At 45.9% G+C, this 26,772-nt stretch overlaps 1 protein-coding gene across 1 annotated transcript in view; it reads right to left on the bottom strand.

The window, feature by feature from the left end:
* Positions 1-24,607, bottom strand: part of LOC127210814 (ATP-binding cassette sub-family G member 3-like) — a 37,039-nt gene extending 12,432 nt beyond the window's left edge. The window contains exons 1-9 of the mRNA XM_051170560.1: positions 24,414-24,607; positions 22,031-22,090; positions 20,715-20,833; positions 20,170-20,332; positions 17,075-17,206; positions 10,437-10,588; positions 9,214-9,315; positions 5,329-5,579; positions 2,027-2,109 (exon numbers count right to left, since the gene is read on the bottom strand). Of these exons, the coding sequence (XP_051026517.1) occupies positions 2,027-2,109; positions 5,329-5,579; positions 9,214-9,315; positions 10,437-10,588; positions 17,075-17,206; positions 20,170-20,332; positions 20,715-20,833; positions 22,031-22,090; positions 24,414-24,607 (1,256 nt within the window). The remainder of the gene's footprint in view (positions 1-2,026; positions 2,110-5,328; positions 5,580-9,213; positions 9,316-10,436; positions 10,589-17,074; positions 17,207-20,169; positions 20,333-20,714; positions 20,834-22,030; positions 22,091-24,413) is intronic.
* Positions 24,608-26,772: the final 2,165 nt, after the last annotated feature.

The raw sequence follows: 26,772 nt of genomic DNA, 5'->3' as shown, positions 1-26,772 counted from the left end.
TACATGTGTACACACCCACATAAATGTGAATATGCTCCACACATATAACATACAATACTACACACACACATGCACACACACACACACACACACACACACACACACACACACACACACACACACACACTCAAGAGAATCTTCCTGAAGTCTTTTTAACCATCAAGCCTCTCTGGCCCCTGTGAGGGACCCTGAGGCTGGGGAATTCTAGCAGGGAACACAGTATCGAGCAGAGAGGTTTGCCATCCAAACTTACAATGAGAATCCTGACAATGGTGATGTCGCTAAGAAACTATGTTTGGAGCGTGCGATACGTAACACGAAAGCATGCCACATTATAACTCAAACTAGACAAGGACCACAAAAGTGACACCTATATGACAAGTCAGGACAACTGAGCTCAGCCTATTGCCGCACGCTCACATTCCAACAAGCAAAGATATTCAAGAAAATTGGTCCCAAAGAAAAGAATAATAATTTGGTAAACTATAAGTATTCGTGCACCGAAAGTATTTATCAACAGAATGAAAAGGCAACAGGCAGAAGGGAGAAAATGTATGTGGGTCACATGTCTGGTGAGGAGTTCATATCTCAGAAACAAAAATAACTATAACTCAACAGCAAGAAAAATTTAAAGGCCAGAGTGGTAGTTCAGCAGATAAGATGGCAGCCGCCAAGCTTGGTGATGTGAGTACCATCCCTGAAGCCCACGAGGTGGAGGCCTGAGCTCTTGTACATTGCCCTCTGACCTTCACGTGCATGCTGTAGGACACGCATGCCACACTCTTATACACACTAAGTAAAGAAGTAAGTAATTTCAAAATGAAAAGAAAATAATCCAATTTAAATGGGAAAATTAGTTCTGCAGACAGCTCATAAAGCATCCGGTGGATCACGATTTATGTTTTTTTAGGAATCTTATTCAAAACAAGAAGGCACATAAGTTTGGGTTAGAATGTGGACAATCTGGAGCTCTAGTGCAATGCTGGAAAGAATATGAAATAGTCCAGTGCAGTCAGAGACAGGACAGCGCTTCCTCAGGTAGGTAACACAATGCATACACGGAAATGTTAGCTTTCCATATCAGAGGACAAAAATCTGGGGTTCAAATGTGTATTTTCACACTCAGCAGCATCAGTCACAGTAGCCAAAGGTGAGAGCACACCACGTTTCCAGCCACGGATGAACAGGAAGCAACAGCATATGTACACAGTGGACTATTATCCATTATTCTGCCTTTCAGAGCCCGTGAGAGCCCCACACCTGCCAAGCTTTGATGAGCCCTGAAGACATTACAGTAAGGAAAACAAGGCTGCCAAATCAAACAAGAGCCAATCAAAACAGCAGGAAAATATGAATACTTTCTGACTCCAATTCAGGGGTCCTGGGTTAGTAATATCCACAGAGAGAAGGTAGAATGGTTGTTGCCAGAAACCGGTAGTGTTGAGCATTGGGAGTGTCCTTTCAGAGCTACGGGGCTCCATTTGGGAAGGTGAAAACGTGTCCTACGTTTACAGTGTGGTGATAGTCGCATAATGTGAAGCTACTACATACACTAAAACCAGTTCAAACCCTTCTCCTGCTGCTGGGTTGCCTCATCCAGCCTTGCTATGAGGGTGTGGGCCTAGTCTTATTGTAGCTTGTTATGCCGTGTTTGGTTGGCGTCACTGGAAAGCCTGCTCCTTTCATAGGAGAGGTGGGTATGGTGCATGTGGGAGAGAGGAGGAGGCAGAGGGAGAGACTGGGGAGAAGGGAGGAAGGGGAAATGTGGTAGAGATGTAATATATTAAAGAACAATAAAACAGAATTGAAAAATGTGAAATGTGTGGTGTGTGAATCATTTCAAACCATGTACACACAAACACATGTGGAAAAGTGGGCTCTTCCACTCAGCTCTCACCGTGCAACACCCATTGCCACTAGCAAATGCGCCCTCTGTGCTTGTCATCAACTTCAACTCTTAATGGATTTATAAAAGCTTGAACAAAATGACAGGATTTTCTTGAAATCGGGATCCAAGCTTGCTTACCTGGTCGGGATTTCAACACAATCACTTTTAAGGAAACAGAGAGCGGTACCTACAGCTGCTGCCAGTATGACCATGATAACCGCCTATCAAATAGAAAACTGGGATAAAGAAAAACTGCCATTAGGAGTAAAAGGTACTCAATGTATTGCTCATTATTTTAAGATAGAGGGTTTCCTAATCAGATGTCTACAGTGAGATGAACACTGTATTTTGGCCGGAGTCCCTGGAAGAATATAAGACACGCATGTTAATAGACTGCTTGTATGTTAAATGGAAAGTTACAGATCTGAAGCTCTAACAGTACAGACCTTGGAAAAGCTAAGACTTCTTCAGTACCCCAGCAGGAAAGGCCCATGTAGGCCCAGTTCAGTCCTGAAACATGCATGACACAGGGTGGGAGAATGCAGGCACCTGGTGAGGTCAGGAACAAACACAAGACAACAGGGGTTCACCTGAGCTGAGATCTCACCTCCAGTGCCAGTGAGCATGTGTAGTTTTCCACTTCAATGCTCAGAAGAACTCAGGCTTTTTAAACTTAGTGTTAGGAAGCAGCACAGGCAGGCAGGGATGTAGCTCCATGCAGAGAGCCGTCCCTGAACAGCAGACACCAGACCCTAGTCCTGATCCCCACAAGTGCAAACCAAATAATGACATCAAAACCACTCACAGCACCGCCCCTCACAATGGACTGTGTGCTGAGCAGGGGTGAGCATGTCCTCACCTGTGCAGCCTCTGGGAAGTCTGAGCCTGTGCAGTGGAGCACTGGTGCTGTCACCAAGAATAAGACAGCTGACGCATGGCACCCACTGCTGCCCCATCAACCTCAGCCCAGGGAACTGTGCTCAGGAAGTGTCAGACCCTCAGCTCACGAGGAGGCTGCACAGCTTTGGCTTAGGGATAAATGGCTTTAAAGAGGCCTCAGTTAGAACAGACTAGGGATACATGATGCTGTGCCTGATTTGAGATACTTTAGTATTCACCTGGTAATTATTTTAAAGTAGGAAATTATAATCTAACAGAAAACATACTTTCATGTAACTTTATAACGAAATTTAAACCCAAAATCTGTGACTTCAAGGCCAGCCTGGTCTACAAAGTGAATCCAGGACAGCCAGGCTACACAGAGAAAACCTGTGTTGAAAACAAACAAAAAACCCCCAAAACAAAATCCCAGGGCTTGGAGATATGACTCAGCAGTTAAAACACCTGCTGCTCTTGCAGAGGGTGGTGTTCAGTCCACAAGAAGTGGCCCTCACAGCTGCCTGTAACTCCAGCTACAGGGAATCTGATTCCTTCTTCTGCCCTCCACGGGCACACATGATGCAGATACACATGCAGGCAAAACACCCACACATGAAAAAATAAGTACATAAAAATCTAAAACTTTAGTCATCGATTCATAGCATTGCTAACACACACACACACACACACACCTCATGACATTCTGTCACTGTACAACAAGCAACCCAATTGGATAAATGTAACTATTTGTTTTCAAGTCATATCAAATCTTCCTTTCCTCAATGAGTTGGGATATAAACATGCCTCTTTATGACATAGATGCCCAAGTATAAAGCCCAAAGTGCTTGTAGCAACTGACCATATAAGACAAATGGTAACAATATTCACATGCACACAGGGAGGCAGTGACATTACATAGGAAAATGGCGGCATTCCCGCTTAGAAGTAAGCAGTGTTTCCTTACAGCCAGCAACATCCGCCTTTCAGTGTTCAGCAGAAACTACGTAGTGACAATTGTGGGGTCTTTAAAAATCCAGTTACGTCATGTGAATATGTTTTTGTTTTAATCCCAGCTGTGGGGATAAGAGGCTGCTTCACACAGGTGACCATGATTTGCCTCATGCTCTAGCAGGGCATGATTCTGCCAGCTGCTGATCGTTTCTGCCAGTCTTTGGAATTCTGGGAACTTTCGAGAAGCTATATAAAGGCCAGAGCCCCAAGAGAGGCAGCTGCTGCTGCTCCCCTGCTTCTTGTGCTGTCCTTGTTGCTACAGGTTGTTGCAGTTCATGGCAGTGTGTCGCGTAACCGTGCACAAAGGACTAGAGGAAACAACTGAATGTCCTGATGGCGAAGGTCAAAGCTGCCCAGGACCTGAGGACCCTGGTCAGCAGGAAGTCGTCTAGAAGGTCTCTGCCTCCTCTCCCTGCTAACCGACTTTCTCACCTCCCTGGTGTTGGGAGTTTGGAAGGGACTGGGGTGGAGCAGGGTGGTGAATATAAGAATGCAATAAAGTAGCCAAAAAGACAACTACAGCTAAATGTCTGATAATAATGTAACAACCCCAAACAGCTGAACTGACTACGAAGGTTTGGCAGGAGTGGGAACATGGATCCACAGCAGAGACTTGCCGTCTACTGGCTAAGACCCTGGGATCAATCGATAACACGGCAGAATCTTCATCATCATCATCCTCTTCCTATCGTCATCATCGTGTCATAAAATAAGAAATAAATGAATAAGTGAAGGCCGAGTAGCTGGGAGAACTACATTGTGTACAATACACATGTTACACTAATTGAAAATCTTTTGGCATGTTGGTTACTGGTAGGTACAGATCCCTTGTAAAGAATCTCAGGAGCTGACAGGGAAGAGCCTCCGTAAGTCCGACTGCACTTGTGTGCCGCTGCACTCTTTGAGGAGCTACTGCTTTCAAACACCGGCCCCTGAGTAAGGGAGCAGCACTCCACCACAGGCTCGTCTCTCAGGCAGTAGCTGCACAGGCTCGCCTGGAGGTGTTCGGCGGCTCTGTTTCCTCATCGCCTGATTTCAGCTACAGATCAGCCCTCCTCTACCCCCCTTTCTCTCTCCTGTCACCCCCACCACTTCTCTACTCAACCTTTTCCAAAGCCCATGCTTTCATCTGATGTGCTCCAAATTTTACCTATTAACTCAATTGCCATATATATAATCAATGAACAGTTGCATCATAAAATAGCCTTTTCAGTCGCTCCTGTACTTTGAACGTGTAGGAAGCATCAATGAGTTTGAGGAACTCCCAGGTGTGCCTGATTATCTTTTGCAGTCCCCAAATGAGAATTCCTACTTGGATTTGTCATTATATGTTGTCTAAATGAAACACAACCACTAAAAATATTTTCCATAAGGAGAAAGTTAATCATGTTCCACTTGCTTCACTGGGAATCTCTATATGGCAGGTGGAGTGGAGACGACAAACACAGGAAGGAGCCCAAGGTCAGTGTGACCCTGAGCTCCACTGACTCAGAAACAAGTTCCTCCCACTTGACTGTTTCACGATACAATTAAAGTAATTCATCAATTACCTGAGTCATAGTGACCCGTGGAAAACCCATGACATTTTTGAACAAACGACAGATAATCCACTGGAGCTGGTGCCAGAAAGGGGTGACACACGTGATCTTGTCCACAGCCGAGCTCCTCTGCACCTTCTGTGCCCCCAACAGTTGATTCAGTTTGGCTTTTATGTCATTGTATAGGGAGGACTGTGCATACGTATTGGCCAATTTTTCTGCGACTTGATGTTCTGTCTGAAAACGCTCTTTAGGTGCATCAGCTTTGGGATAAAAGTGGAGAAAGACAAAAAGCAGCAGACAAAAGGTTAACTGACTTTTCTGTTGACTATCATGTTGAATTCATGAATAACACATAAATTATGTATTGATTTTCTTTGAGACAAGCTCTCATGTCACCTAGGCTGACCTCATGGTCGCTATGTAGCCAAGGGTGGCATTAAACTTCTGGCCTACTGTTTCTATGTTGCAAATGCTTACTTACAGGTGTGCACCTCCACACCCAGGTATGCAGTGCTAGGAACCAAGCTCATATAGGTGTGCACCTCCACACCTACGTATGCAGTGCTAGGTACCAAGCTCAGGGCTTTGTGCATGCTAGGCCAGTATTCTCCTGGCTGAGCTACATCCCCAGCCCAACACATTTTGAAAATAAAATTACTAGGCAATTACTTCCATTATTAGGAGAGCATCTTAACTGACCTGACTACCGTAATGATCTCATGGATACAGCAAACAGAATGGCCTTTTCCCCTTCTGGATTTTAATTCTTAACAAAGGCAGTGTTCCCATATAAATCTAAACCTCTTAATATAAAGGTAGGCTCCCTGATTTCTGCTACATGTAAATTTATATGCAAATGTATACTGTGACAAGTCTCTCTTTTTTTTTAAGCTGCAGTGTGCCACAATGTGTCACATAGTATACCCTTTTGTCCACACATATTTGCTTGCAAATAATGAGTCACTGGTCTGCTTTGAGGCCTCTGGCTTCTGCTACACTGTCAATACACTGTCAATACTGGATCCTCTCTGGGACTCCTCTGAGAGTTCTAGTTGTTTCCCTGTGTCATTGAGAGCCTGCAGCTTTGGATCTGCAGGACTGGCCTTTTCGCCTGTTCCAACAGTTGACAGATGGGGTAGATGTTGAGGTGGGCCAACTCAAATCCCTGGATCCCCTACACCTACACCACCAGGGTGAGCTCTCCTGCTAGCTCACCCCATGCTGCAGCCTGCAAGAGCCAGGGCCAGCTCTCCTGCTCTCACGCCCTTGGAACCAGGTCACCCACTCCCATGCCACCAGAGCCAGCCCGCCTGTGGTGCCCAGGCAAGGTGCAGGGCCCACTCTCCCAATTGCTGCAGCACGCAGGCACAGAGACAGCTCTCCTGCTCTCCTGATCTCAGAGCAGGCTCACCTGCTCCCCCCCCCCCCCCCGCCGCCATGGCTCTCAGGGCCAGGCCCTCCCCCATCAGTCCCTAATTAAGAAAATGCCCTCCATCCAGGCTTGTCTATAACCTGCTCTTATGACTCCGTTTTCCTATCTGAGGTTCCCTCCTCTCAGATGAGTTTAGCTTGTGTCAAGTTGACATAAAACTAGCCAACATACTCTGAAATGCCTGTACTTGGAAGGTGAGGTAGAAAGAGCCCACATTTAAGGCCAGTCTGGCGACATAAGCAAATCCTATCTAAAACAATAGGAAGGACAATATGACAATGGCTGCATTTACTTTCTAACAGAAATCTCCCTTGTGACACTATCATATAAATGTTGTTTTGTAAATTGAATAAAACCACCCAGCACTAACCAAGAGCAAAGTCTATTAGCTAATTTTAGGACTAGCTTGCCTTCCCACTCTCTTAATTTTCTTGAGCCCCCAAAGAGGAGGTACTATACCCTAAATCAGCAGGACACAATGTCAAGAAGAAAGACATCTCATTGCTTAGGTTGGGGTGGGTGGGTTTTGGTGAATTAATGGAGCCATTTAGAAGAGTTGGTTAGAAGTTGTCGGTAGTTTTGATTGGGGGGAAAGAACCAAGATGCAGGAACATAGCCTCCGGGATTTCCCTCCTTCCTTTTCTTTTCCTTTCTCTCTTTTTCTTTTGTTCTTTTTCTTTCTTTGTTACTTAAAGAAGAAGGGGCTGAGAAGAAAAAGGGGCAGAATATGGGAATAACATAGGAATAATAGCAGAAAAGGTAGACTATTGAGTCTATTCTTCAACTATAGAACTATTGTTATCCTCAAAAATGTTTGATACATTGGTATAGAATTTTATATATTGATACAGAATTCGGGTAATTTTATAATTATATTACTATATTAAGATTAACGTTATTTTTGATACACATATGTATATATGTTTCAAGTCTTGTATTAGTTTCTGCCCCTATGCAACTCATTTGTAATAACAAGATTACTTCCTGTTCTTTTAAAAGCTGCTATTATGAACTGTTTAGAAAAGTTAAAAAATGCAAATTAATAGTTAGTCAACCAAACTCATGGTAATGTCAGATACTGGTCTTGTTTATTACGAAATATACTTCCTTGGTTGAAGATATAGTAAGTGGCTAGAAGCAAGAAACATTTACCTGTTTAGATTTGCAGTAGATAGATAGATAGATAGATAGATGATAGATAGATAGATAGATTTGATATGATATTATTTTGCACTAGGTAGATGTGAGTATATAATAGATAGTCTTCAAAAACCTCAGAGACCTACAGTATGTGGTATTTAAAGATGTTCTTATTATTTTAAGGATTCTTTGACAATAAGACATGTCAGCTCCTGGTAGCATCCCTAGCCTAACTCAAAGAAGATGACAGACATCAAAGAACCTCCATTAAGAGATGGTGTCAAATGTGGCAAGCTAGCCACTGGGAAAATAAATGCCCTATTCCCTCTGCAGAGAGAATGCTGTCCAAAGTGGACTGCCAAGCTCTGTCAAGACGGGGCAAGCAAGCCCTTCATACTTCCTGCTTCACAAGTATGTCTGCAAGACATTCAGGGACAGATGCTACAACAGTTTAGAGGGAATTTGTGTGTCTGTTCAGGCATCCAACTGTCTGTCATTTCTTTGTATTGGGTGCTGCTTGCCTGCACTTCCTACATACTTAGGTAATATTATTTCCTTCTCAAGTCTCAGATGGGGTTGAAAACTAGATATAGACTTACAATTAAGTTTACTTATTTAGGATCTAAGAAAATATTTTTAGATTGGCGATGCAAGTCATCATAGAAAATGATTTAGGTACAGAACTCCGAATTCACAAAGATAAGATAGATGATAAAATACTTTTCCAAAGTTTCCAAATACATACAGACTGGACATTGTGAACATCAGTCTTAAATAATAATTCTCATGACTGTTTCATAATTGTTATTATTGTATGTTAGTTTATTATTGAAAGATAAAGAGCCTTTTATTGGATTAAAACAGGAATTGTAGAAGGAATACCTTGTGTACTATGTGGATGTAAGCCCCTGTTAATAATACATCTGGTGGCCTATAGCTTAGGCAGGAAACAGGAAGTGGAACATCTGGGAAGCAGAAAGCATTCTGGGATAGTACCAGGTGCACAAGATTCAGCCGCCAACATGTGAAGACGACAGACACATGGTGCCTGAGTTCAGGTAACCAGCCACATGGCAGAATGTAGAACAGAAATAATGGAATATGCTACGTTATGAGCTAGTCAGAGAAGAGACTAGCTATATGGCCTAGGTATTTGAAAATATATTTGAGTCTCATGAGTCATTATTCTGAGAGCTTAGGAACAAGAGGAAAAACCCACCCACAACCTAGGACACAGAATTAACACAAAAAGGCTATATTCCAATGAGCCACATTGTTGTGCTTTGATGAAATCAATGATCTGTGACTCTAAACACACATACCTCCATGGCCGTCTTCTTCTGTATCTAACATAGCAGATACACCTCCACTAAGGACATCCAGGAAGAATTCTGCAGGGTTGGTCTGAGAATCATATTTGTAACCTACAGAGAATGCAGGCCAAGAACACAAACCTGAGGACCCTTTTTTCAGAGAGTGAGGGAGGGGAGGGGAGGGAAGAGAGAATCTGGCTTCTTCCTCTTCCTGCTCTTCCCGCAATAATCTATTTTTATATTAAAAACATACACACATCCATGTATGTACATTCACACAATATTTCAGCAATCTGTTTCCGTTTCGTGTATACAGAATGTATGTATATACACACGCGTGTGTGTGTATGTTTATGTATGTATGTATGTAAACTCTTCCTGTGAAACAATCATTTGAACTTTGCCTAAATTTTTGTTGGACTCCACAGAATCACAGATGTTTACACATTTTTAAATGACAAAGATTAGTTAAAAACCAATAAAGACAAACACAAGTAAACCCACACATATTTTTAAAACCAATATTTGGAGTCAAAGAGAATCCTTCATAACTATATCCATATTTCTAAAAATATGAAAGTGACTTATGAACATTAAAAATATTTCCTCATCCAACCCAACTCTGAAAAAATGGCAGATCAAAGGTATAACTCCACAGAGGTCAACTTAAGTCTCTATCTCCTCCTAAGCACAGCTTGAACCCGGATGCAAAGTTACTGCTAGGTTAAGTGACATCTCTGCCCCTCCTCAGCCTCAGAACACACAGTAGGGAAAAACTCAAGGCCATCTGCTACGTGAGCAAGAACTGAGGCTCTCCAAAGCTGCTCACATGACAAATAACGGCCTGACAGAACACACAGTAGGGAAAAACTCAAGGCCATCTGCTACGTGAGCAAGAACTGAGGCTCTCCAAAGCTGCTCACATGACAAATAACGGCCTGACGTCACCATGTCAACTAAGAGAGTCACCACTGCCATGCAGAACAAGAATTGCATTAAGAATACTAGAACTGGGGCATGCATACAGAACAGCAGAAAGAAAACAGACCTGAACAGCAAGCCAGTACTCTTAAGATAACAAAAATCCTGTCACCAAACTAACCAAAAGCATTTAAACTGGAGAAAGCCACACACAGTAAGTGTTCACAAGGGTCAAACAACATCCCTGAGGGCTCCTGCTCTCTTCTGAGATCCCGTGAATGAAGGAGCTGTCACAGCAAAGCCAACCATACCTGCAGCTTTGAAGTACTCCAACGCATCCTGCGCAGGCCCGTGAAACATGACTTTTCCTGAGCCCACTAAGGTGAGGCTATCAAAGGATCTGAAGATGGAGTATGGAGGCCGATTGATGGAGAAGATAATTGTCCGTCCCGTCTTAGACAGCCTAAGTTCAAAGAGGGAAATTTCACAAGTCGCTGGATATCAAAACCTTGACATTCTTGACGAAATATTTTATTCATGAAGTTATACTCTCTGTTCACATTTCAGCTTGAATTTTCCTAATAAGCGTCTTATCTCACTTTATTATGCCCCTAACACAGAAGCCAAGCTCCAGGATTCTATTTAAAAGAATAGGACTTCTTCTTTTAATTTTTTCCTTTCTTTCTTTCTTTCTTTCTTTCTTTCTTTCTTTCTTTCTTTCTTAACTTTATATCCTGGTCATAGACCCATCCCTCCTCTCCTCCCAGTCCCACCCTCCCTCCCTTTCCCACTCCCCCTCCCGTAATCCTCAGAAAAGGGGAGCGCCACTTCCCCTCCACACCAGCTCATCAAATCACATCAGAACTGAGTGTGTTCTCTTCCGTGGCCTGGCAAGGCAGTCCCACCATGGGGAGGAGATCAAAAAACCAACAACAAAGTCCATGTCAGAGACAGCCCCCCTCTCCCTTACTAGGGGACCCACATGAAGCCTGAGCTGCCCATGAGGTAGATCTGTGCACGGGGCCTAGATCCATCCGTGCATGGTTCCTGGTGGGTGCTCCACTCTCAGCAAGCCCCTCTGAGCCCTGGTAAGTTGGCTCTGCTGGTCCTGTGGACCTCCTGTCACCTGTAGACCTCCTGTCACCTATGGACCTTCTGTCACCTTCAGGTCCTTTTCTCCTTCCACCCACGTTTCCACAAGGCTCCCTACACTTTGTCCAGTGTTTGCCTGTGAGTCTCAGCATCTGTTTTCAAGTGCTGCTGGGTAGATCCTCTCAGAGGACAACTCTGGCAGGCTCCCTTCTGCAAGCAAAGCAGAGTATCCTTCATAGTGTCAGGGTTGGCGCTCTCCCCTGCGGTGAGTCAGGCACTGGTTGGACCTTCCCTCAATCTCTGCTCTATCTGCTCTGTCTTTATCTCTGCACATCTTTGTAGATGGGGTAAATTTGGGTCAAAATTTTTGTGGGTGATTGGTGCTCCCCTCCATCTACCAGGAGTCCTGTCTAGTTAAAGGGGGTCCTCTGCAGTCTCTAGGTCCCCTTCTTCTCAGAGTCTCTGATAGAGTCCCCCTCATAGCCTTCTAGGAGTTTATCCTGACTTAGGTCTCCAGCTTGTCACAGAGATGCCCCACCTCCAGGAGAGGCCTCAGCAGGCCTTCTGTCCTTCTGCCCTAAGTCTGAAGGTCATGCAGACTGCCACCATCTCAGGAGAGAGAGGACCAGCAGCACACCGTGTGAAATACAAACGTCTCTTCACCTAACTATGTGAGCTCACTGCTACACAGTGAGTGTGTGCCTGCATGTGTTTGAGAAAGGGAGGAAGTAGGGTGATGTTGGAAGGACCCTGTTTGAGGCTGCAGTCCTCCAGGGCCAGATAGCCACTCTGAGCTTGGTGCTAGGTGCAGGACTCCCTCTCCCCAGCAGGGCCTCCTGTTCTCTGTCTGACTCCATCTGGAGAGTGTCTTTAGACACAGATTCCCCTAACTATACTTGATATATGGCCCTTGACACATCTCCCTGATAACTCTCCCCTCCCTGTGCCTATAGGATAATTAGGTACTGTATTCCTGTTTATATGAAAGGAGCACACTGCGTAATGTAAAATAAGCATCCCTAAAAGTACCTGATTCCAACCATTATGAGCACTTATCCTGGAAGCCCCACCTACTCCCCAGGGGCTACATAGCTTTTGTTCTCCCTGACTAAGGTTGAACTGTGTCCTGAAGTGGCTCCCATGGTGTTTTATTCCTGTCATGCTCATGGCCTTCCAGGCCCTGTATCTTGTCTCCTGATCCTCCTGCCTCGGTGGGCTGGTCACTGTCAGGCCCCATGGAGGTCAGAACCACAGTGTGAAGAGGAAACAGGAGGAAAGGGAAGTAGATTAAAAAAAAAAAAAAAAAAAAAGACGTATGGGGAAAAAGAAATAACTAGTGTGGAAGTAAAACGATTAAAGAGGTCATAGGAAGAGCAACTTATGCCCAGGAAAAACCCTTCTGCCATACGCTGGGGCATTAGGTGGCTGGTGGTGGAGAGTCGGTAGAGACTGAAACCAGAGAGTAGAGGTTCCTCACAGCAAGACCTAGGAGCAAAGGTTCCTCACAGCAAGGCCTAGGAGCAGAGGGCCCTCACAGCAAGGCCTAGGAGCAGAGGTCGCTCACAGCAAGGGCTAGGAGCAGAGGGCCCTCACAGCAAGGCCTAGGAGCAGAGGTCGCTCACAGCAAGGCCTAGGAGCAAAGGTTCCTCACAGCAAGGGCTAGGAGCAGAGGGCCCTCACAGCAAGGGCTAGGAGCAGAGGGCCCTCACAGCAAGGGCTAGGAGCAGAGGTCCCTCACAGCAAGGCCTAGGAGCAGAGGGCCCTCACAGCAAGGCCTAGGAGCAGAGGTCCCTCACAGCAAGGCCTAGGAGCAGAGGGCCCTCACAGCAAGGCCTAGGAGCAAAGGTTCCTCACAGCAAGGCCTAGGAGCAAAGGTTCCTCACAGCAAGGCCTAGGAGCAGAGGTCCCTCACAGCAAGGGCTAGGAGCAGAGGGCCCTCACAGCAAGGGCTAGGAGCAGAGGGCCCTCACAGCAAGGCCTAGGAGCAGAGGTCGCTCACAGCAAGGCCTAGGAGCAGAGGTCGCTCACAGCAAGGCCTAGGAGCAGAGGTCCCTAACAGCAAGGCCTAGGAGCAGAGGTCCCTCACAGCAAGGCCTAGGAGCAGAGGGCCCTCACAGCAAGGCCTAGGAGCAGAGGTTCCTCACAGCAAGGCCTAGGAGCAGAGGTCGCTCACAGCAAGGCCTAGGAGCAAAGGTTCCTCACAGCAAGGCCTAGGAGCAAAGGTTCCTCACAGCAAGGCCTAGGAGCAGAGGTCCCTCACAGCAAGGGCTAGGAGCAGAGGGCCCTCACAGCAAGGGCTAGGAGCAGAGGGCCCTCACAGCAAGGGCTAGGAGCAGAGGTTCCTCACAGCAAGGCCTAGGAGCAGAGGTCGCTCACAGCAAGGCCTAGGAGCAGAGGGCCCTCACAGCAAGGCCTAGGAGCAAAGGTTCCTCACAGCAAGGCCTAGGAGCAAAGGTTCCTCACAGCAAGGCCTAGGAGCAGAGGTCCCTCACAGCAAGGGCTAGGAGCAGAGGGCCCTCACAGCAAGGGCTAGGAGCAGAGGGCCCTCACAGCAAGGCCTAGGAGCAGAGGTCCCTCACAGCAAGGGCTAGGAGCAGAGGTTCCTCACAGCAAGGCCTAGGAGCAGAGGTCGCTCACAGCAAGGCCTAGGAGCAGAGGGCCCTCACAGCAAGGCCTAGGAGCAAAGGTTCCTCACAGCAAGGCCTAGGAGCAGAGGGCCCTCACAGCAAGGCCTAGGAGCAAAGGTTCCTCACAGCAAGGCCTAGGAGCAGAGGTCCCTCACAGCAAGGGCTAGGAGCAGAGGGCCCTCACAGCAAGGGCTAGGAGCAGAGGGCCCTCACAGCAAGGCCTAGGAGCAGAGGGCCCTCACAGCAAGGCCTAGGAGCAGAGGTCCCTCACAGCAAGGGCTAGGAGCAGAGGGCCCTCACAGCAAGGGCTAGGAGCAGAGGGCCCTCACAGCAAGGCCTAGGAGCAAAGGTTCCTCACAGCAAGGCCTAGGAGCAAAGGTTCCTCACAGCAAGGCCTAGGAGCAGAGGGCCCTCACAGCAAGGCCTAGGAGCAGAGGGCCCTCACAGCAAGGCCTAGGAGCAGAGGGCCCTCACAGCAAGGCCTAGGAGCAGAGGTCCCTCACAGCAAGGCCTAGGAGCAAAGGTTCCTCACAGCAAGGCCTAGGAGCAGAGGTCGCTCACAGCAAGGCCTAGGAGCAGCTGTTAGTGTCTCTTCTCCCACAGCTTCAGTTTAGAATCCTGATGCCTCACAACACAGAAAAGGGTGATTTTTTTTTTTTTACGGGAAAGTAAAATTTTATTTTTAAAAATAATATTTAAAAGTATTTGTTTACTGTACCTTACATGTATGGGCATTTTGCCTGAATGTATGTTGTGCAGCACATGTATCCATGGGCATGTGGAGTCAGCCCGAATGACTCAGGTCCCCTGGTACCTATGCTTGTGAGCCACCATGTGCATGCTGGGAACTTAACCCAAGTTCTCTGGGAAAGCAGCCAGTGCTCTTAACTTCTAACCCATCTCTCCAGCCTTAGTCAAAGGATTTTATTTAAAAAATTTTAAAGTACGAATCCTTAATTAAGAACAAATTAGAATTTAAATATAACATATGAAATTCTTAATGAATAAAAATGAACACACAATCAAACAAACAAACAAACAAAAACCTCACAGGAAAGAGGTTTCCACTAGCCCCAGGATTGACTTAATACTCAGAAAAATAAAGAATAGCGTATCACAGTCCATTGCACAACACGGGAACCAAGGAGAGACACTTTTCCACACAGAGCGCCATGTCAGCTCATGGAATAATTAAACAAGAGCAGAAGTTACTAGTTTACAGGAAAACTAGTTGGTAGGGATGAGATAAAGCACAGAATAATGCTTTAATAGGTGACTGTTTTCCATGACAGACTGTTAATAAATCACCAGAGGAATTATTGTAATTTCATATCACATAACAGCAACCACAAGCAGGATTAGGTGATCAGGGTTCATATAGGCAGGTGAGATGGCACAACAGGCAAAGCGCCTGCTGCCAAGTGTGAAGACCAACCCACTGGGTAGGAGGAGAAAACCAACTCCCAAGTTGTCCACTGATCTCTACATGAATTCTACACACACATGCCTGTGCGCGGGCACACACACACACACACACACACACACACACACACACACACACACACACACTAAATAAAAACTGTAAAAGACACTAAAAAATATAATCTACATTAGGCTGCACTTGCAGGAGTGTGGAGACCAAGGAGAACAGCACATGTCAGAGCCTGAGTGTGCACCCAGAACACTGGGATCAGCCACACTTAACATGACCCCACACAATGCACCAAGACCAGCAATGGCATGAGAAACAGGGGCAGAGAGAAGCGTTCGTACTGGAAAGTGAGCAAGAACTCCATCTTAGAGAGTGTCATGAACCAAGCAGGAAGCTGGTGAGCCCTGAGGAGGCTGCAGACTAGAAGGTGGCAAGACCCTGCTTGCTGACTGCCTCACAGGGAAGGTACAGTGGGAAGTGCTCTTGGTTCCTGGAGTTCCCGGGAGGGACTGTTTAGTGTGATAGACCATGATGGCTGCACAAAGGAAGAACAAGGGGCAGGAAGGAAAGACAGAGAGCACAGCAAGGGCCAACAGCCAGGAGCCGAGGTCAGCAGGGTGGAGGGTCCTCACATGGTTCTTGGGGTTACTCAGTCAGTTTCAAACCTTGATTAATTTTGAAACTGTGTGAAACCCAACTACTGCACCATTTCTACAAATATTTCAGCCACAGACTGCTTTCTTGAGAGAAGAACATGTCACTTCTTCCACTTCATTCTCCCCCGGGTTCAGGACCCAGACACTGAAAACCATTCCCCAGCATCCCATCCAGGGATAATTCCTGAGATAATTCCATATATTCTGTCTTCAGAACACACCCAGAAACCACCATTCCCTAGCCTAGGAACCCCCACATCTCAGCCCCCTGCTGACACCTCAAACCCATGGTGTGGCTGTGCACCCTTCCCCAGGACTGCACTACTGTGTCACCTCTGCTGCCATGGGAAAACTGTGTCACCTACAGTGGCCCACGTGACCTGGGAATCTACATCCAACACGACCAACACCTACACTTCAATCGTGAACGTGGTGGGCTGAATCCTGTCCTTCCAAAAGCTCATTTGTGATGGACCTCACGTCTGAGATCTTATGGTGCAGCTATAACAGGAGACAGAGTCTTTAAAAAGGTAATTACAGCTAATTGATGTTCTAAGTGTGTCCTAAAGTAACTTGTGTCTATTTAAGAGGTCAGGATCAGGGCACAGACACACTGAGAGGGAGGATGCACCATCCACAGCTCGGTGAGACTGGCCTCAGCACGCAGACTGTGGATACCTTAATATCTACCTTCCAGGATCCAGAACTGTAATAAAGTTAACTTCTGTCAAGTCACTCAGACTGTGGTGTCCCTACCAGGGCACTAGCAACTTTCCTCCTCTCAGGCCACTGGGTTTTACCTGTCTCTTTAATGTTCCAGACACATCAACCATGCTTTGCCTCAGGGCAAATGCACTTTCTGTCTGGCCATCACTCTGTTCAGATGTCCCCATTCAGCCACAGCTCACTTGTCACGTGCTTGAGGGTGTTGGAGACATGCTATTTAGAGCAGTGCTCTGCCTTCACCACAGACACCCACCCCTATGCTCCTGTATGTGGTCCTAATGCCTCCTCTTCTTTAATTAAAATTTCCTTTAAAAAACAGGAATAACTTCTGCAGCTTCTCAATCTCCTGCACCTTAAATGCACACAAGTGACCAGCTATTAAGTAAATAAAAATCTAATGTCCCTTCAGCACTTACCTTTTCAGGACTGAGATGACAACAGTTGCATTTCTCAAGTCTAAGCCAGTGGTGGGGTCATCCAAGAACAAAATGAGATGCCCAGCGAGCAGCTCCACTGCGATGCTGGTCCTCTTCCTGAGTTCCTTAGATCTAGGCTAAAGCATCAATGACCATTGTTACCAACAAGAACCACCACAGTCACTGTCATTTGGTGAGCTAGAATGTTCCAGTAATAGGACATCTGTATTTCATTATCCCAAGAGCAAAATAGGGCACCTGGGAGCATAAGGAGGTTTTATTTTTACCAAGAGAGTAGAAAGAGGCTCATTAAAAAGTTATACTGCTAAAATTTTTGCAGTCTATTATATTTCATGACTTTCCAGAAGTTGAGAGATACCTTCATGTGTTGTCACTAAAAAACCAAGTAAGCAACTTAGGGCAATGACTGTTGCCCTCCTCATTGCTTACAACACAGCAAAGGAAAGTGCCTAATGGTACATACAAAACCAAGTTATAAACAGAGCCAAAGCAAACAAATTTCCATTGCTCAGGAAAAAGGAAAGTGTGGTCAACTGCAGGTTGTTTGCTATTCTTCCCACCAGGACAGCATCTCTGTCCGTGGGGAGCTGTTGGCCACCAGCCCCTCAAGGCAGGAGGTGCAGAAGAGCCTGGCAGGCGGCAGGCACCAAGGAGGACAAACAGGCCTGGAACTACTTCAGGAGACTGTTCCATTTTAATCAGGAAGGGCAAAGGCTATATAGGCCCTGGGGTTTGGCTGAGGTTTCCAGGACAGGTGCACATCATTGGTTGGAACCAGGCACTGTAGGGATGCTGTTTTTGCATTTGGCAGCATGCTCCTATCACATGGTCAGGAACCCTATAGGTGCAGGGAGGGGGGAGCTAGGAGGGAGCTGTGTCAAGGGCCATATATCAAATGTGCTTAGGGGCATCTATGTCTAATGACACTCACCAGGTGGAGTCAGGCAAAGAGCCAGAAGTCCTGCTGGGGAGAAGGAGTCCTGCACCTAACACCAAGCTCAGCATGGCTCTCCAGACTGGGAGCACAGCCCCAAACAGCAGGGCCCTTCCAACATCATGGGAATCAACAGCCAGTGTCAACCTATTCCTCCTTGTTCTAAGAAACGACCACTGCAGGAGGAAACCAGGAGAACTATATTCTGGGCCACGGTTATCCACAGCACCAAATGTCTGCTCACCAAACTCCTCTATATAATCTTCTCTTTGAGTCAATGTCTTTGTGAGAGGCAGGAAGGTTTTGGGGACCCAGAAGAGGGAAACAACTTGATATTTAAAATCTCTGATCATTTACTAAATTAAATGCCTGCTCGGGGTCTACTAATGTAATAATGAAGTGCATTTGGGGAATGCAAAGGGGTGTGGACCTGACAGAGCTGGGGATGCCAAGGTTTTATTCATTCTGATAGTTAGCAATGGAATGGCTAAGGTGAGCAAATGTCCTTTGTTCAAGGATGCTTAATAATGAAGTTTTTGGGGAAGAAATATCACATAATAGTCTTTTTCGTATGTCAGTAAGAAACTGGCCAGCTGTCACACAGTCAGCTGGGAGGCTCCCTGCCCATCTAAGGCCCTTCCTGGTCACACAGGAGTCTTCATAGGAGTCACCTGATCCACTTGCTGCTGCTCCTGCTCAAGGCTGTGTCCCTAAAACCTGACAAGGGAGGTGGGGGTGAATGTTTACAGAGCATAATTAAGCAGGGTGAAAGAACAAAAGGATAGGTTAGTTTTCTGTGCAGTTGCTAAGATAAAATGTTCTGAGGAAAAGTCACCAGGGATGGGGAGGTTTCATCTCAGCACACAGTTCAAAAATACAGTCAGTCACCACAGGGGAGTCAAGGCAGGAACCTGGTGCAGCTGCCTCCATCCAGTCAGGACCACAGAGAGCAGGCCTGCCTGCATGCGGGCCATCAAGGCTCAGCCCACTTTCCCCATTCTTATGGTGCCCAGGGCCTAAGCCAAGGAATGGTGCTGCCAGAGTGGGGTGGGTCCCCCGCATCCATTAACCTAACCAAGCCAGTGCTCACCTGCAGCAATGAAGGTCCACACGCCAACCTGACTGTCTGCCCCTCAGTGACAGTCTCTCCTAGACACTTCTAGGTGCTTCTAGACTGTGTCAAGTTGACAGTTAAAACTAAGCAGCACAGACAGGATGAGATAGAAATGCAAAGGAGAGGCTACAGGGAAAAACAAGCACGACAGGATTTAGAAGCAAAGCAGGTGAGACTGAGGACGATGCTGGAAGGAAAATTAATGCAGGGTGAACCACAGAGCCGGAGTCATCAATCTCGCATCACACGTCAGTTCCAGAACCACATTTTGAAACAGCATTAGCACAAAGGCCTCTAGGCCAGCGCTTCTCATCCTGTGGGTCTTGACCCCTTTGAGGTCACATATCAGATGACCTGCATATCACATATTTGCATTACGATTCACAACAGAAGCAAAATTACAGTTAGGAAGTAGCAAAGTTTGAGTCACCACAACATGATATTAAAGGGTCACAGCGTTAGGAAGGATGAGAGCCACAGGTCTGGAGGAAGAGATGATAAACTGAAGAAAGAAAGAAAGAAAGAAAGAAAGAAAGAAAGAAAGAAAGAAAGAAAGTTCTTGTCAAATTCTCAAATGAGTCATGAGTTTGACACTAAGGGTAGAGGGGTCATGTGAGGGACACTGGGAAAAGGCCATGCAGGAGTACTGTCCCCTGATGCATCACACTCCATTCCCAGGCTTAACCTCTGTTAAGATGGCTTCCAGCTTAATTTCTACCTTCATATCAAGTAAACAGCCACTTACTCATTAATGCCTTTGACTGTATGTATTATATAGGACAGGAAACTGATGGCAGAGGGTCATATTATCCACATGGAGATGTCTCCTCTCCCCCATGCACTTGCTTAAAGATAAGGTTTCTCTGTGTAGCCTTGTCTGTCCTGGACTCACTTTGTAGACAAAGCTGGCCTCGAACTCACAGAGATGTGACTCACTCTGCCTCCCTGAGTGCTGGGGCTACAGGCATGTGCCGCTGCACCCAACTGCTTAGAGTCTTTGAAGAGTTTTCTTCATGTTACCTTCACATTTGCCACTTCTCTAGTTGCAGAAGTCTAAGGACCTCATTAACTTGATATTTCTTTTCATCCCTTGTTACTGTCATTGGAAGACGAAGAGCTGCTGAGAACTCTAGGTTGTCTCTCACGGTCACGGTGTGCATCACCATGTCATTCCGCAGGGTAAGAGGAGCTGTCATTAGATGTCTCATCACTAAGACCATCAGTCTAATGTGTAACCTAGTCCACACATACAATGTATCCAGGGCAACACTCTACTTAGAAATAAGCCTTCAAATTTACCAATTCCAATACAGAGGCTGATACAATTATTTTGTTCCCCTTCCATTTGCCTCCCAGGCAGAGCACAGGGGTTGAGGTGACTGCTGCCTGCAACTATTTGCAGAAGACACTTCTAAGCAGGGGAAAGAGCTGAAGAACGGGCCATGTGGACAAATGAAACTTGACATGGAGAAAGTTGGTCCCATAAGTGTATCACATAACTAACACAGTCTATAAGCGGAGCGCCTGCCCATATGCACAGAGGACATATATAATTACAAGCCCATCATCACTTACTTTTGCTACATAACCGGAAATAAATGTGAAGTTAGCAGGCCGAGGACTCCCATTTATCAGAATATCTCCTGATAGTCCGCGCGGATCTGTCCTCGCAGCCAAGATGTTTAGTAACCTGCAGGAAGTTACATGCACCGTGCAGCTTAGTTTCTCCTTTCCGTAAAAGCTATCTCATCCTTCAGCTACTCAGAGCAAAAGTTCTGCATATTAAGTAAGACAAAAATAAGTAGAGAACAAGTCAACAGTTTAACTAATATCTCACACACACATACACACACTCACACACAGACACTCACACTCACAAACTCTCTCACACACATACACACACTCATGCACAGACACACTCACAAACTCTCTCTCACACATACATACACTCATATACAGACACTCACCAACTCTCTCACACATACACACACACTCATGCATAGACACCAACAGTCACATACACACATTCATACACAGACACACACACACACTCTCTCTCACACACATACACACATTCACATACGTTCACATTCATACACAGAGACATGCACACAAAAACATACACACACACTCATGCATAGATACTCACATACACATACATTAACACTCACATGCACACTCTCTCACACATACTAACACATACATTCACACATATACACACACTCATGCAGAAATGCTCACACTCACGTACACATACATTCATATTCACACACATTCACACATACACACTCATACACAGACATACTCCCACACAAACACTCACAGACACACAGACACACACTCATACACAGGCACACTCCCACACAAATACTCAGACATACACGCACTCACACACACTCACACACAGACATACTCACATACATGTACACGTATACACACTCACACACAGACACACACACACTCACACACAAACACACACACACACAGCCCAGAATCATGAGCACAAGGCATGACCCACAGGGCCCCCTCCCTGCTGTGTGACCTTGAAGACTGACCCAGGTCATGTGCTGCTGTGTCGTGAGAACGAGGCCCTAAGGCAACTTCTGCTCCATCGTCCTAATGGTAACACCATCTCCCATCCCAGGAAGTGTTAACATGAGCCGACACCTCATGCCAGTCACTTCATCATCTCCTATCAGCAAAGTGGACCTAGTCAGACTTTCTGTTCTTTGTGCAAAATTAGAATGCGTCTGCCCTGCACATTACCCACAGCACGTAGGGCCTGACTAGATAGACAGAGCAACACTTAATCATTCCTATAGAAGCAGCTGTTTTAAAGCACAGAAGCTGAAGACAAAGGGCCTGCACGTGCTTTCTTTATACTCACAGAGATCTGTCCCGATCTTGAGGCCCCATGATGGCGTTGAGGCCAGGTTTCATGATGCCACTGTAAACATAAAATCATACTGGTTTATGTTATCAATTTAAGGAAGTCATATTAGCTCAGGGTCTACACTGAATACACTCATTGAAGCTGAATGAAATTGTAGACAGAATTAAGTCAAACTCTTAGGGAAAACCATATATATTAATACAGGTCTATTATTTACAAAAGATGTCGACTGTTAGTAGGGACTCAACAGAAAAATGCCTCAGATATCACAAAACTCCCTTTTGCTTATTATTTAAGCCACTTGTCATTTTGAAAAGTGATGCATCTAAGCTCAGTGTTCCTTGAAGCCAGCAGCAGGTACTCGTGACGACCCGTCTGCACACACATCCGTTATGTGTCAAGTCTATAACAGGTTCTCGCTGATGCCTGTGCTCAGTGTCATCATATGGCCCTGCTTGCTGCCTGCTGGACCTCTACACAATAAGCCAATGAGCCATTGGGTATCAATCCTATGTGATGTTGCTGTCCAAACAGACTCCAACCGAAGCCAATACTTCTGAGGTAGAAATGCAGTGACTAGAAACCAGCACTCCAGAGGACAGGAAAGCTTTGCCAGGATTCACACTCAAGGAAAACACTTGACTCAAAATAGAAAACCAAAACACACAACCCTGGAAAAAGACGGTTTCCTTCCCTGATAAATAGATCAGATTATGCTCGGTTTAGAATTGGGAGACATCCCTCAAGGAGAGGACTTTCTTTATGGATGTGTACACAATAAACACAAATCATGCCTCAGAAAACTGACTGAAGGATCGAGTAGTCCCTCAAGGAGAGGACTTTCTTTATGGATGTGTACACAATAAACACAGATCATGCCTCAGAAAACTGACTGAAGGATCGAGTAGTCCCTCAAGGAGAGGACTTTCTTTATGGATGTGTACACAATAAACACAAATCATGCCTCAGAAAACTGACTGAAGGATCAGTATTCAGATCGGAAAGTGCATATTCTTACAGAAAGCGCAGGTACTTTCACATGACTCATTTCATATTCAGATGATGTGTCAACACTTTGCCCCACCCATCCCCTTCTTATGAAGAAAATGGTGGAAGTTCTAGGCAGAGGAGCAGAGATGACCAGTGCCCAGAACAGTGGCCATGCTTGGGCCTGGAAGGAAGAGTCTTGGCACGTGTGCTCTGTCCTTAGAAGTTGTTTGGAAGCTGCTTTCTCGCCTTTTTGGAACAATGTATGAAGTATTGATTTTTCCTATTTGCAGCTCATAATGAACTTTTTGGAAATATCTCAGTCAGGAGCTGGACTTTCTGCTATGGGAAATTTCCTCCTTGCTTCCATCTCCTCACATGTGATAGATCCAGCCAGCCTGTTATAAACTCTCCATTAAGTTTCAGAAGGACATGTGTGTATAGAAATGTTTACAATTCTTTTAGATTTTCAAATTGCTGGAATTTACAATTTCAATATTCCATTATCATTTCTTGATTTTAAACTGTATGTCTTTGATATTACTTTTGTCATTCCTAATTTTATTGAATAAAAATGTCTTGGTGCTATGCCTAAGTATCCATCAAGCTTGTTTGTATTTCCAAAGAACCAACTTCTGTGTCATTAATCCATTCTGTTGTTCCTTCAGTCTCCATCCCACTAATTTTCCTGTGGTTGTGAATCTTCCTGTAAGCATAACAAGGTGAGGCTGGTTCAACGGGTGAAGCACCTGCTGTGCAAGGTGAGCACTGAGGTAAATCCCCAGAGCTAACAGGATGGGGTGCAGCACGGGCATCACCAGTGCCAGTGCTCTACGGAGAGATGGAGGACAGAGGCAGCAGGATTCCCAGGAGCTACGTGTATGTGTGTGTCTATATGTGCATACGGGTGTGCCTGTAGTGGTACGTGTGTGTGTGTGTGTGTGTGTGTGTGTGTGTATAAGAATGTGTGTGTGTGTGTGTGTATAAGAGTGTGTGTGTGTGTGTGTGTGCGTGTGCATGTGTGTGTGCGTGTGTGTGTGTGTGTGCGTGTGCGTGTGTGTGTGTGTGTGTGCATGTGTGTGTGTAAGTATCAGGCTGCTAGCCTGATAACGAGGCAGTGGGCAATGAGAGAGTCCGTCTCCAATAATGTAAGGGTGAGGACCAATGCTCAAGGTTGCCCTCGGAGAGCCTTGTGCCACGTGTGTCATAGCATCCACACATCTGCTGATGTGCATGCACAGACACACATGCACACACAGTTACACACACACACACACACATGCACTTCTACAGACACACATAGACACATATAAACACATAGTTACACACACACATAGATATAAACACAGAGCTTATTGAATACAGTGGTCTCTTTATTCCATGTACTTACTTGATGTTTGATAGTCTTTCTGTCACACGTCTATTTTTCCAGAGTAGAAAGCCACTCTGCTCTGTTTCCCGATAGCTGATGTTATGAAAACTTAACACAGCCTCTTCCGTCAACGTCCACATGTCACTGGTGCTCATGCCAGCGACGTTACTTCCTCTCATTGGGATTACAACAGAGTCATCATTGGAAGACATCTCGAGAGGGTTTTCCTTCCTGTAGAAGGAAAAGCAATAGTGAGTTGATGGTCTAGACAAACAAAATTATAACACATAGCGGCACATGTACAGATCCTTTTGAACTGTGCTGTCATCAGTAGATTCCTTCCTGATGAACAGTACATGCTGCTGTGATGACCTGATGACCAAAGGAGGAGCAGACATGGCCGAGTGCATAGACTCCCCTTAGACACCACATTCCTGAGAAACAAACAGGACCATCGGGTCGAGTGTAAACGTTATTTGTAATTCATAAAGAAAGGCAGGGACACATGGGGGGAAGATTTGTCTTACGTCTAAAGCATATTATGCCACAATGTAAGTTCAGAGGCAGAACACATGACCACCATTACCACATATCCTCTGTGTGTGTGTGTGTGTGTGTGTGTGTGTGTGTGTGTGTGTGCATGCATGCACATGCACATGTATGTGCAGAAGTGCAGACTTGTGGAAGGCAAAAATCACAAAGCAATACACATCCAGAGAGCTATTCTGTAACAGGGCAGCCAAAATGCACAGTTGGTTCAAGGCACAGTGTCAATTCAAGGCACAGAGGTGGTTCAAAGTGCAGCCTGCTTAAAAGCATGGAGCTGACACCAGGCATAAGGGCTGGAAACTAACAGCAGCTCAAGTGTGTCATTTCCAGCTGGGCTGACCATGGCGAGCAGCAGTCGTGTGGACGGACTGGAGAGTGTGCTGCCTGTGCATGTAGTGATGCGCCATCAGGTGGCCTGGAGAGGCTCAGTGGGATCCAAGTGGGAGCCTTGCAGTTCATTGCGCTGGTGTTTTAGACAGCAAACAAGCTTGGTTCCTCTGACAAGGTTTCCAAACATCCATACATCTAGGTGTTCTGGGATTAATGTGTTTATAGGTAGGAATGATATATTGTATCGATAAGTTATTTGTAAATCTATGTTGTATGGTCTCTTGGACCTTTGCACACATAAGGTTCAGAGTCATCTTGCGTCAGCATTTACTCTCAAAATGAAGCAATCCCTTGCCTCATGAAGTGGCGTCACCTGTGGCAAGGCACATTCTGACAGTCACTGTCCTGTATTGTACAAAGAAACACAGAGACGGTCACAGCTCTAGTTCTACACGCCCCATAGCTCACGGTGATAGAATCAAGAGCTTCCATTTCCCGAGTTTGACTCCAAAATCATGAGTCACAAGTCATGGTGCGTTGGGATGCACTGGCTGGCAGGCAGCCATGAGGGACAGGAGCAGAAGGGGAAGGGACAGACAGACGGACACACCCATGGCTCAGGCTGTGGAAGAACAAGGACAGGAAGCCCTGCCTCCTGTCACCAGGAATGACATGGCTCCTGTGGTGACCGCTGAGCCTGAGCCATCTGGGCAGGTGGCTGGCTGATCCTTGGTTCTAAAAGTACCTCATGCTTTCTGTTGTGTGCAAGGGTCACTCCATTTCCACAACTTCCTTTTCCTGGCGTGTAGTTTGCTGCTGGATAGCGTCTGACAATGCTTAGGTGGGCAGATAGCCTGGGTCCCAGGATGCCTCCCCTCCATTGCGGAATACCACGGTCTGTTAGCCATCCTCCCTTCCCCTCACAACATCTGGGAGACATTGCTTGTTTAGCCAAACTCCGCAAACTCAAGTGTGTACCTAGACCACAGGCCACAGAGACCTCTGCAGCTGGCAGTGACAAAAAGTGTACAAAGCAGGGACGTGTGCAGAGTGAACAATGTGCTGTTTCTTACAGCACCTGTGTACTGAGTACAGCACCTGTGTACTGAGTACAGCACCTGTGTACTGAGTACAGCACCTGTGTACTGGTACAGCACCAACCTTAAGGCACAATCAAATGTAAGGATGCACACCAACTATGACCCTGATGCCCCAGACCTGTCTTCCAGAAATCAGAAAGTTTATGTGCTATTTTAATATATTACATTATTTCCAATACCTTAAATTGTTTTACTGTTTTAAAAATCCTTCTCTTGTGTTTTCAAACTAAATTTAGTTTATTCACTTTATATCACAATCACAGCCCCTCTCTGCTCCTACCAGCCCCCCTCCCATACTCTCCCCCCTCCTTCCCTCCCCCCCCTTCTCCTCAGAAAATGAAAGCCCCCTGGCCCCTGTACCAATTCACCTTGGCACATCAAGTCTCATCAGGACTAAG

Source organism: Acomys russatus, chromosome 28 (assembly GCF_903995435.1).
Source record: "Acomys russatus chromosome 28, mAcoRus1.1, whole genome shotgun sequence".
NCBI lineage: Eukaryota > Metazoa > Chordata > Mammalia > Rodentia > Muridae > Acomys > Acomys russatus.
This window is presented reverse-complemented; position numbering and strand designations above follow the sequence as displayed.